The sequence below is a fragment of the Thermobia domestica genome, chromosome 9, assembly GCF_964235325.1.
Source record: "Thermobia domestica chromosome 9, izTheDome1.hap1.1, whole genome shotgun sequence".
Lineage (NCBI taxonomy): Eukaryota > Metazoa > Arthropoda > Insecta > Zygentoma > Lepismatidae > Thermobia > Thermobia domestica.
Window position 1 is genome coordinate 67,641,932 of NC_137462.1, and position 12,004 is coordinate 67,653,935.

At 37.9% G+C, this 12,004-nt stretch overlaps 1 protein-coding gene across 1 annotated transcript in view; it reads right to left on the reverse strand.

Moving 5' to 3' along the window:
• LOC145660863 (phospholipid-transporting ATPase ABCA3-like) overlaps positions 1-12,004 on the reverse strand; it is a 118,794-nt gene that overhangs the window by 8,957 nt on the left and 97,833 nt on the right. Inside the window, exon 12 of the mRNA XM_081726290.1 lies at positions 9,165-9,375. Coding sequence (XP_081582416.1) covers positions 9,165-9,375 — 211 coding nt within the window. The remainder of the gene's footprint in view (positions 1-9,164; positions 9,376-12,004) is intronic.

A 12,004-nucleotide genomic window follows, 5' to 3' on the forward strand; every position in this document is an offset into this window, starting at 1 on the left:
GATGTTAAGAATTTGGTTTTTAAAATATACAATCATTTCAGTATTTTTACTGTAAGGACAGAAAATTTGAAAAACTTTTGTGAGTTCATTGGCTGTCATTATGAGGGTCTTTTGTATCACGAGACGAGATTCTTGTCTCTGCTTCCGTGTGTAGAAAAAAATATACGTCAGTATGAACCACTTAAGGGGTACTTTTTGAGTGATGAAAATGCTCCAATAGCCATAGTCAATTTCTTTCGAGCCGAAACAAGTGAGTTGTGGCTGTATTTCCTGCATGCTCAGCTAATTTTGTTCACTGAAACAATTACAAAAATTGAGAGGGAGGATATAACAGCGACTTAAGTTTCTGTTGAATACTTTGAACTTCTGAGAAAATACAAAGATAGAATTGTACAAAACTTTTTTCCGTTTCCTGCTAGAAATTTACTTACGAGACTTATAAAAGAAGGGAATATAAAAGAGGAATATGCCTACTCAGTGTCAAGAAGGTTTTACTTTGAAGTGATAACATACTTAGAGATGTGGTCACAACATTTTTTCGGAGAAGTAAACAAGATGAAACATTTACTACTGGACACATCAGTTACCTATGAAGAATTTCAGGAGTCGTTTGCATATTTCTATGAGCAGGTAAAACATGCAGAGAGTGCGTTATGATAATCATATTTTTGACACTTACTGTGAAATATCCAGATGTGTTAAAGAAAACCTTGAACAACGGGGAGAGAAAAGAGAGACAATGATGGGCAAATGGAAAATAGTGTACAAAGATTTAGTGCGAGCTGGGTCAAATTTAAAAGTGATTGTGCCACTCGTGCAATTCTTGTTTACTTTACCGGGTACTAATGTTGATTGTGAGAGGCTCTTTAGTGCTATTAACACTTACTGGAGCGAGGAAAAAAGTCAACTCACAGTGTCGACACTGGAACAAGTGATGAAAGTGAAGTTCAATGTAAGCATGACCTGTGAAGAGTTCAGACTGGCAATAAAGGATGACATTAACTTACTCAAGAAAGCAAGATCGTCGCAGAAGTATGAATGATGGTGAGTAAAACTGTTTTAAGTATTTAACTCATTTGCATGCGCATTGGATAAAATATTGTAATTAATCTTGTCTTCATACTTACTGTCAACTTTTTTTTTGGATATACTCTTTTGGATTTAAAAAAAATCTGGTCACCCTAGCTATAGTGCTATTTTTGGAGACAGTGGCTAAAAATTCCCACATTGTTATGAGAAGCAAAGAAAGAAAAGGAAACCTCTTTCTACTGGTGAAAGAAAACAACATGTTACTAAACGTTTATTCATATTTTGGAAACCAGGCAGTGAAACTGGAGAGAGGGTTAGTCCTTAGGCCAGGGTTGGCTGGTTTAAACCAAGGTGGTTTAAACCATGGTTTAAACCAAGGTTTAAACCAGCTGTTTTTTTTTCAAAAAAACCAACTGGTTTAAACCAAAAAATGAAAAATGTTCGTAAAAATGTAAGTGTTTGTAAAATCTTGATGAACACACATTTGTGGGTTATCACGTTTCACTCCCGTATATTATTCGTATTATATTCAGACCTAAATTCCCCATTCATTACTCAAAAAGATTATACTACAAAAGCACCTTTTTTATATAAGTTTATAAATGTTTGTTTTGTGATTTTTTTGTAGTTATTATTGTTGTGTAATTGCAATCAAAGAAAAATTCTAAATATTGTTTCGTTTCAATGTTTACTATTGATAAAATACATCGAAATGCCGTACTTTTGTGTGTGTGTGTGGGGGGGTCATACAGACCCCACGAGAGGCATTTAGTGAAATGAGAGTATCTTTGGTATATATTTATGTATAAATGAGTCTGAGCCAAAGTGGACTCAAATAATTCGTATCTTTATACACTTTTCTTACTGATATGCAAATTAAGTCGTATTTCTTTAATTTGGACCAATAAAAGTCGTTGTTAACTAACTTGAACTAAATTAGTTCTTCTGTACTCCGTAGTACTTTGAAATTGTCCATATGTAATTCTGTATAATGGATTCACTTATGCAACTGTTTATCTTTTTGTCCTTCTGAAATGACTTGACAGTTATATTAAGAAGCATGTAAAGATCAGTACAACATATTTTTATCAGGATTCCTTCGTGAGTGAGTCGGCAGACGTATCGCATTTGTGGCCAATTAGTCCTGGTTCCGAGTTCAAATGGAGGACAATTTCTCTCGGATGTAACTCGAGAAGCAGTTTTTATTCCGCTTTAAGCTTATGTGACCCCTTCCAGCATAACCCGGCTGTTGCATAATAACATCAAGGCGAAACAAACTTATTTCTGTCCATATATGATATGAATATATAGAGCAAATTATTTAAACCAAATAAACCTGGTTTAAACCAAAAAAACCGTTTTTTTTTTGGTTTTTCTAATAAAAACCATGGTTTTTGCCAACCCTGCCTTAGGCGTCAAGGTACCTTTGGAAAGGAAGGGGGGGAGTAACAGTGATTCACACCATGACTGAGAGTGGGTTAATTCCTGGCGCTGACCTAGTTTTTTGCGGCACAAAAACAGGTGACTATCACAGAGAATTACATGCAGCAAAATAAGAACAATATTTCCAAGAAAAACTCCTTCCGAATGTATCACCAAATTCCATGATTGTTATTGATAATGACCTAACACACTCAGTAAAAGACGAAAAAATCCCTACGAAATCATATACTAAAAACGAAATTGTAGAGTGGTTAAAAAATAAATGTATTGAATGTGATTCAAGCTGTAACAAATTTGAAGTAAGAGAAATGTTAAATAAAGTTGATTCTAATATAGAAGTCTCCTACAGAATAGATCGCATTGCAAAAGAAGCCGAACATCAAGTTTTTCGTCTTTCTCTTATCATTGCGAACTCTCCCACTGAACTTGTGTGGAGTAAAGATTTGGAGTTTCTTGTCTCCAGGAGTAGATTATGTATGCTAAGTAATTACACTTCTTCTATTACTACTACTACTACTACTACTACTACTACTACTACTACTACTACTACTACTACTATTATTATTATTATTATTATTATTATTATTATTATTATTATTATTATTATTATTATTGAGTCGCTTACCGCTACGCTGTTTGATTTATGTTGTTCTTTTTTCTATTTTCCCACATCGACCGCATTCTACTCATAATAAGTGAAAACTTCGCGCTGTAAGACGTCTCGTTGAACGTCAGTTCCGTTTTATAATCTATCTAGGGTGCGACAGAGTAGTGAGTTTGGACATTTAATTTTCATCCCCACCAAGTGAATGGGGTCTAAGCTTAAACTTGAACTGCTTCCGGAGAGTTACTATTCATCCAAATGACCCCCAAACTTTGGATTCGACACCAATATCAATCGTTTTCGATTGCTTTTACATATCAAACTACTACCAACTCGTCATATATTAAAAGCGTGCTCTCTCACTAAAAAGGGAATCAATACGTACGTCAGGAACATTTACTTAGGAGGATGTTCAAGATAAAAGAGGGTGTATTCACAAAGCAATATATTCTGTAACTTAACTATTAGTGATCATATCTGGTTAATGGTCTCCTCCTTCTCAACCTTCATTTATACGTTTCAATATGCCAAGAAAAACAATAATAAAATAAAATAAAAAATAAAAATTACGCTGTAATTATTTCTCGAAAAGGACTGCGGCGCCCAGAAGAGAAGGATTAAGCATGTCTATTTTGTTAATTGGCTTAATCGAAACTCCGAAACAATGAAATCATGTGTTTTACATAACAGACATCAGAAAAGGAGACAAATAAAAATCAACAAACCTAACAGTTTTTTTAATTGATGCAATAAACATATGATACTGATTGATAGAATTGGATTTGAAGATAAAATTGGATTCCTTTTCTATCCAAGGGTAAGAAAATTGAATATTAGAAGGGTATAAAATCTGAAGGGAATTATCAAAAACGCTAAAATTTGCTGTCTGCTTATTGAAAAAACTGCCGAATTTCAGCTTTCTAAGTTGAACGGCTGGTGAGATGCTCAATTTTTTGCAAAAATTCGGACTCCTTCCCACTCCTTACTATTATAATCAATTGTGATATGATAAAATCTCAATTGGGATTGGGGTCTAATATAAACCGAAAATCTTTTCATTCTGCCTTGCCATTTGTCCATACATAAAATTGGATTATACACACTATTAAGTTATTTAAGTAAAGATACTGTTATAAATAACTACTTAAAGTGACTTGTGTTATTCACTTTCCATTTGTTCTGCGAATAGAGGCAACCGTAGAGTCCGTAACCTTGTTGTACGAGACTATATGCACATGTATAAAGGGACAATAGTCTTTCATACTTTCTGACAGAAAAGTGCACCTTTTGCTACTGGCTACACTGGTTTCACGCGTTTGACGTACTTTCGTTTAATAATCTTCCTAGGGTGAAACAGAGAGTAGGATTTGTAAGGTAAATCAATTGTATATTTCATGGTAAAAGGTATTTGTAAGTACGTCACATAAACTCATATTATATAGGTTACTACTTTATATTGTCAGTTGTCCATAGATAAACATAGAATGATCGTAACTGAATGACATTCTGAAGTTAATAAAGAATTAGTTGTTGTTATAAAGCTTGATAAATATGAGTATCCATAGAATATGAAATGAAAGATGAAAGACGTTTGGTTTATTGATAACAGATTACAACGTTGGTGTCTGTAGCTAACCTGTGAGTAGTTGTACCCTTGTAGCTGAGTTGGGTTTCTGGTGAACAAATAAAAAGAGGGAGAATTGTTGGAATTAAACTGAATGTTAGAAAGTGTATATGTTGCGGTCACATGTAAATGGGAAATTGTTATGGATACCTTGTGTCTGTAGATGGTAAGTTATTATGTAGAGCAAAGAAATATCTTTGAGGGGAATTATGCATACATAAATCTAAAGTAAAAGATTATATTGTAAGTTAATTAAGAAAGAAATGTTAGTATAAAGGTTAAAGAGATTGGTAGATATGCCAAATGGTATAGGTAGTACCATCTTGTACAGACCTGCACGTGCCTGGCCCAGCCCGAGGCCCGAAGGCCGGGCTTGGGCGGCCGACTCTGCTATTTCTTTGGGCTGGGCCGGGCTTAGGGGGGCCAACACTATTATTTCTTTGGGCCGGGCCGGGCTTGGGCTGGCCGACACTGATTTCTCTCCAGGTCGGGCCGGGCGGGGCCGATCAATTGCAATTATTTAATAATTATAGACTTTCGTTAAATGATAATTGGAATAAAACCAAATGTTGAAATAGTGTGTCCGTGAAAAATGTTACAAAGAATGCAATAGCTATTTACAGTTTGTGTTGCTTAGCGGCTCCACTTTCACTATAGTGGATTGCAGGTATCATGCGGTAAATTAAGCTCTGACCTTGACCTTCACTGAACTCAAAATATAACAAGAAGGGGTGGGAATGTTTTGCCTGTCACTAAACTATATTGCCATCTTCACTTTATGCTAAAAATCAATTAAGTTAGATTTTTGTTACAGGGAATGTAGTTTTTGTTCTGTCGATGACAAGCAAAGTTCTAGGAAACAATGGTACCATTTGGGAGGCAAGCGTCAGGTTGTGAACCAGAGTTTAGAAAATGTTTCTGAGGATTAGGTCATATTTAGTACTAAATTTTGAGAAAGATTTGGGCTCGAGCTAATTTTTTTTAAAAAATTATCGGGCCCGGGTCGGGCCAAAAACATTAAAAATTTATCAGGCACGGGCCGGGCTTGGGCCAAGAATTTTAAAAACTTATCGGGTCGGGCAGGGCTCGGGCCGAAAATCTCCAAAACTTTTCGGGCCCGGGCTGGGCCGGGCCTAGGTACGTTCGGACTGGATTGGGCTCGGGCCGAAAAATTCGGCCCGTGCAGGTCTCTACCATCTTGGTTAACCCCTAACTTCGAAGTTTAATTGTTAAAAAAATAAAATAAGTTTCGTTAAAATTATTCGGTTTTTAATGTAACATGGCGTGTATTTTCTTTGAGGTTTCCTATCATTACCATTACTTAGAAATTGAAAGCAGTTAAGAATGAGGGGGTGAATATTATAGCCTGGTTTTAAAACATATGGTCTCCGATAACTTTTGTTAAAAGTTGATTTTGATGAAACATTGCATATAATTTCACGTAGGTTTCCCAAACATTCATGTTGCTTAAAGTTGAAATGTCAACAATGAAAACGCAAATTTAGCAATACACGAAAGGAGTTAGAGGAAATAATTAAGGGCGTCTGCGAGAAGTATTTTGGGGTGGGAGCTCACATATGGCTTTTTGCATGTTTTAACGAATTTAATAAAGATTGCTGATAACCAGCTTCAGGAACTAGAAAGTAATTTACTTAGTCTTTACTTTGGGAAAATCCATTAGGAACAACTGTTAAAAATCATCATTGTTGAGCTCTTATATTTTGATGTAAAAATGATTGTAAAGTTTTCCGCCATTTCGGTGTTTAAAGAGCGGGGAAACGATTTATTAAACATTAGCTTCGGAAAAACTGATTTTAGGCGTATGTATAAAACCTTATTTCGGGGATACCTAAACTCTGACTTAAAAATTAATGACTTAGTTGAAATTGTGAAAGCTCTGTTTTAGAATGTGAAGTGGTTGAGGACTAGATAAATCTTTATTTTTCGCAAACTAATCTCACTGGAATGCATTTGGGAGAAATTATGTCCGAGATATTGTTACTTGTGTGAGCTGACAAGTAACACTTCACATCGTTGCTGCCGGTCTGACGCTAAACTATACATTTTCGGAAAGCACTAGTCCTAAATAGGATAACTACACAGTGCGACGGTCAGACGTTGCCGCGTTCAGGACTTATGGAGCGTCAAACATTAACATGGGGTTTATGAGAGTAACCATAGCAGTCGTATTATTTCATGCTAATTCGTCTTGCATTTGAACTCTGTGCTAACATGTGTGTTGTAGCAGTCGTATTATTTCATGCTAATTCGTCTTGCATTTGTACTCTGTGCTAACATTTGTGTTGTTTTTGTGTTTTTTAGGTATGCGTTGTAAGATGGATCCGAAAGTGGTCGTTTGGGCTCTGGTGGCCGAGATCGGGACAAATGAGCGCAATCCAAATTTGGAAGAGCAAAGGATGGTGGCACACATCAAGTCTCTTTTGACCAGCGGGATGGAAGTCGTTGAAGAGATTCGTACGCTCGGCTTCGGTGACAGTGATGGTGACCAGGGGGACGGAGACATGGATTTTGGAGACGAGGAAGACCAAGAGCAGGAGGATGCAGAGACGCCTTCGTCATCGCAGCAGTCTCATACGTCTTCCGCATCTGGCTCATCAGCGTCAGAATACCTGCCCTCTCCTGTGAAGAAGCCGAAGTTCCAGGATCAGCCTCCAGAAGACTCCAAAATGACACCAGAGCAGTGGCGCGAGTACAAGGCAAAAGCCTATGCCTACTGGACGGTAAATCCAAAAACAGGTAGGCCTTGGAACACAAAGACCGGTCGTGCTACCCACTCGACTCTGCAGAATCAGTTCAGGTATATTCGGAACATTGGCGTGCTACGTCACTTTGGGGCAACACAAGGCAAAGATGACAAGAAGACGCTGATGGCAGAGATCAATGAGGCAGTTCGGGGCATGTTCGCGGAGAAACAGCACACTGCTATCATTCACGATCGAACGTTGCGAATTTGGGCTAGGCAAACAGCTAATGAACTGGACCCTAACAAGAGTCTCAAGTTCAAGGCATCACCGTCGTGGGTGTACAGATTCAAGAAGCGCAACAACATCGTGGACCGTGCAATCACCCACAGGGTCGGCAGGACCTGGCAACTGAAAGAGTTGGACTTGCAGCAGCAGGCTGATGCTTTCGTATTAGCGACTCGCGAGCTCATTGCAAGCGAAAGCATCCCACCAACGCAGGTTGCCAATGCAGATCAGAGTAGCTTCAAGAAGTTGTTGCAGAGTACTCGCACTCTCCGTACCAAAGGAACAACAGTCGTGCGAGCGGTTGTGGGATCCATGAGCGCAACAACCCACAGCTACATGATCATGCCCGTGATCACCATGGCCGGAGAGATTCTGCGGCCGATGTATGTACTGGTGTCGGAACCAAGTGGAAAGTTTCCGGGAAACAAGCCTGCAGATCCACCGAACATCAAATCATTTGCTGGCAAAACGTCCAACATGAACAGGGACGACCTTAAGGACTTCTACGAGCAAGTGTTCTGGCCAAGCATGCCTGATGATCGGAAGAAGATCGTTTTGCTATTGGACTCGTGGACTCTGAACAAGGACGACAATCTATCGAACGCACTGAAGCCTGCCGACGTTGCGTTGCACAAGAGACTGATTCCTGGTGGTTGCACTGGAAAGATTCAGCCTTTAGATGTGCATTTCTTCCGTCAGTACAAGTCCTTTGTACGCTTTGTGACCGACACACTGGCCATGGACAGTGTCATGGATATCTGGCATCGCGATCGATTCCTGGCACTACAGTCGTTTTCACTCTACCAGTTCAGCGCACCCCGATTCAAGAACCTGATCCGGTACGCTTTCCACAAGGCTGGCTATCTGGACGAGGAGCCGGGAATGTGGATCTCTCCGCACGAGTACTGCTTTGACTCCCTCGACGAAGGTGACGTGTGCTTCACGTGCGGCGAACTACCGTTCGTCAAGTGTGCACACTGTGAGCGCACTCTTTGCATCTCTCATGCTCTGTTCGACGATTTGCACATTGATTGTACCCTTTAACTTACGCAAACAAGTGCTCAATCAGACAACGTCGATTCAAACGTCACAAACCTTGTGTTCTTCTTCGTTTCCTGTAACTCTCATAAACCCCATGTTAATGTTTGACGCTCCATAAGTCCTGAACGCGGCAACGTCTGACCGTCGCACTGTGTAGTTGTCCTATTTAGGACTAGTGCTTTCCGAAAATGTATAGTTTAGCGTCAGACCGGCAGCAACGATGTGAAGTGTTACTTGTGAGAACAATTGATTGCCAGTCTTTTATTTCTGTTGAAGAATATGCCACAAACGTCTTCTGCGAGCAGGATCTACTCCATTGATTGGTTCATCAAGAAACACCATTCATAGGTATTCAATTAAAGTCATCCCGGTGCTTATTATTTACTTCACTGAGCTGAGCTTAAAAAAGAACCAATCTTCCACTCATTCTTACCTGTGTGAGCTGAGAACAATTGACTGCCCAGCCTTTTGTCTGTGTTGAAGAATACTCCATAAACGTCTTCTAGCAGCAGGATCCACTCCACTGGTGGGTTCATCAAGGAATACAATTGGTGGATCTCCAATTAAAGCCATGGCGGTGCTTAGCTTTCGCCTATTTCCAAGGTTATACGAACCACATTCCCTGTCAGCGTAGTTTTTCAAGCCTAGTTATGAAAAAAAGAGAAAACTCCTACTATATAGTTAAATCCATTATTTGTTGTGAAATTACTCGAGATTTGTTGCGAAATCGAAACATATTATAATACTGTAATCAGTTGCTCATATCTCGAAATCTCTTAAGGTTAGAGACATGAAGTTTGGTATTTGGACTAATCATTTAAAACAATTAGATATGCATCTCATTGTTGTATATATATATACATATATATATATATATATATATATATATATATATATATATATATATATATATATATATAATGATCTACAGGGTGACTGGTAATTTGACCTATTCCTTGGAAAATATTATATTCGACAAATTTGGAACAAATTTTATACTATGAACGGGGGGTCGGAAACCAGAGGTTTCGGACCAATTTGCAGATTTGTGATTTTTTTTTTTTAATTTCCCGACTTACAACCAAAATCTGGAAATTGTGAATAAACTTCTTCACTCTGACCACTAAGTGGATACTTTTCTAATAATTGATGAATAAAATACTGTTGTAAGAAGAAAACATGTTCAAAATCACCAGATAGTTCGATATGAATGGGCCTCAAATCATAAATCGTGGTATTATTATTTTTAGAACTCCTTTATATGAAAGCGAATAACTCAAAAAATTGGTTGACACTTGGCGTACAAATTTCTAAAATGACCACCTCATTTCATAAGCTTTCCACAAAGGTAGAAATGTTGTCAACTTTCGAAAGACATTGATAACAAAACAACACACAATGCGCTGTAGAGCTAATTTGAATTTGATTCATAAATTCATCTGAGCTTTAGAAAGTTGTCAATGTAAAAAAAAAAAAAATGAAAAATTTGCAAAGTAATGAAGTTTAATGAAATAAATCGATAATATAATCACAAATTACGAAACTTACTTCAACTTCTTCGCTTAGTTAATTGTTTAAGTACGCAGCCTACGAAATACTTCAGTCACTGTCACTCGCTTTGAGACCGCATCTTTTATGTGCTGGGCGGCTGCGAAGATCCTCTCTCTCAACTCTCCTTTGGTTGCTACCAGTGGTGCTATTGTATTTTTTTAACAAGCGGTTCTCTCTCTCACTCCATATATATATAGGTGTCCAAAACTTAAGCATAATGACTGTTCGAGTATATGGGGCACGAAGAACCTAAAGAAGTCACACAAAATATAACCACCATAACAACATATCAAACTTAAAGGCGACACTAACACGGAACAGGCCAAACTTGTGGGAAAACATGCCAGAAGGGGTCACACAACACAAACTCAAAACTTTGTACCAAAATACTTATACGACAAAAACAATGTGAGAAGCACTGGCGGCATCGAAAACAGGTTAATATGGGATATGGTATCCCCGAACAGCCATACATGTCTGGCAACGACATTCCATGCTCAAGATCAGGTTATGGAAGAGCTCTTGGGGTAGCTAATTCCATTCCTCATGAAGAGCTGTACAGAGCTCCTGGTGTGTACTGGAGGCGGCTGGCGGGTTCCAATACATCTTCCTAATGCGTCCCATTCATGTTCAATCGGGTTTAGGTCAGGAGGTCGCACTGGACACTCAATATGTTGTTTGTCTTCCGTCCCTAGACATTCTTCCAGCAGTTTGGCTCGACGGGGACGGGCATTGTCATGCATAAGCAGAAACTGTGGGCCAAGTGCGCACCTGAAAAGCCGCATATAGGCATGCAGAACCTCGTCTCTGTACCTCTGGCCGTTGATAGGTGTAACGATATTTTCATTTAAAGTCTTAAAAAAGTATAATTAGCTCCATATCATAACAGCACCAACAGCGGAATTTAGGTGAACTATCTTCCCACGTTGAATTTCTGCTTGTAGGCAACAGCACTTTAGCTGTTGAATTCCAAGGTAGAAGTCTGAGCGATCCTGAGTTTAGAATTTTGTTCGAAATGGGTAAGATTCATTAATAAGCAACCAGTTATTATTGTATATCTTGAAGGCAAAGTTCCAAAAATTGAAATTTTAATACGAGATATTATTATATTCTAATAATACGATTGAGGATCGGTATATAGTGAAAGAAGTGTTGGTTGTTTGGTGCTACATTTAAAATTAAAGAAGTTTGGTGTTTCTATTTGATCGTGTTAGTACATGTTCTATATGAAGTTCCATGCCCATGGTATTCATGTAACAAGGAGGAATATTGTATTCAAAATGTTGGTGAGTTAATTATTGATCAATTATAAAGAATAGTTGATATAATTTACTAAGAATTGTTCATATTTAAAAAAAAAATCTTATAGATGATATGTAATTTTTCTAGTAAGTTAATGTTATGTCCTTAATGACTGAAGATATATTTGTCTATTGAAGTAGCCTCTTTGGATGGAAATTTTTTGTCGGCAGTCATTATATGTATTTCTTTACTGATTTTGTTATAAATTTGATTATGAGAACAAAGAATATTATTTACCCGATTAATCTTACTATTAAGTATATTTATGAGTAGTAGCTGTATTCGTTCTAATAATTTTTCACGTTATTTAGAACTCAGGATTACTATATATTTATTTAAAAATTGTTTGTGCTTTAAGTATTCATTTCGGAACCTGCTATTCGTATAAGCGTGGATGTGCCCGAAGGGTACATTTGTTCT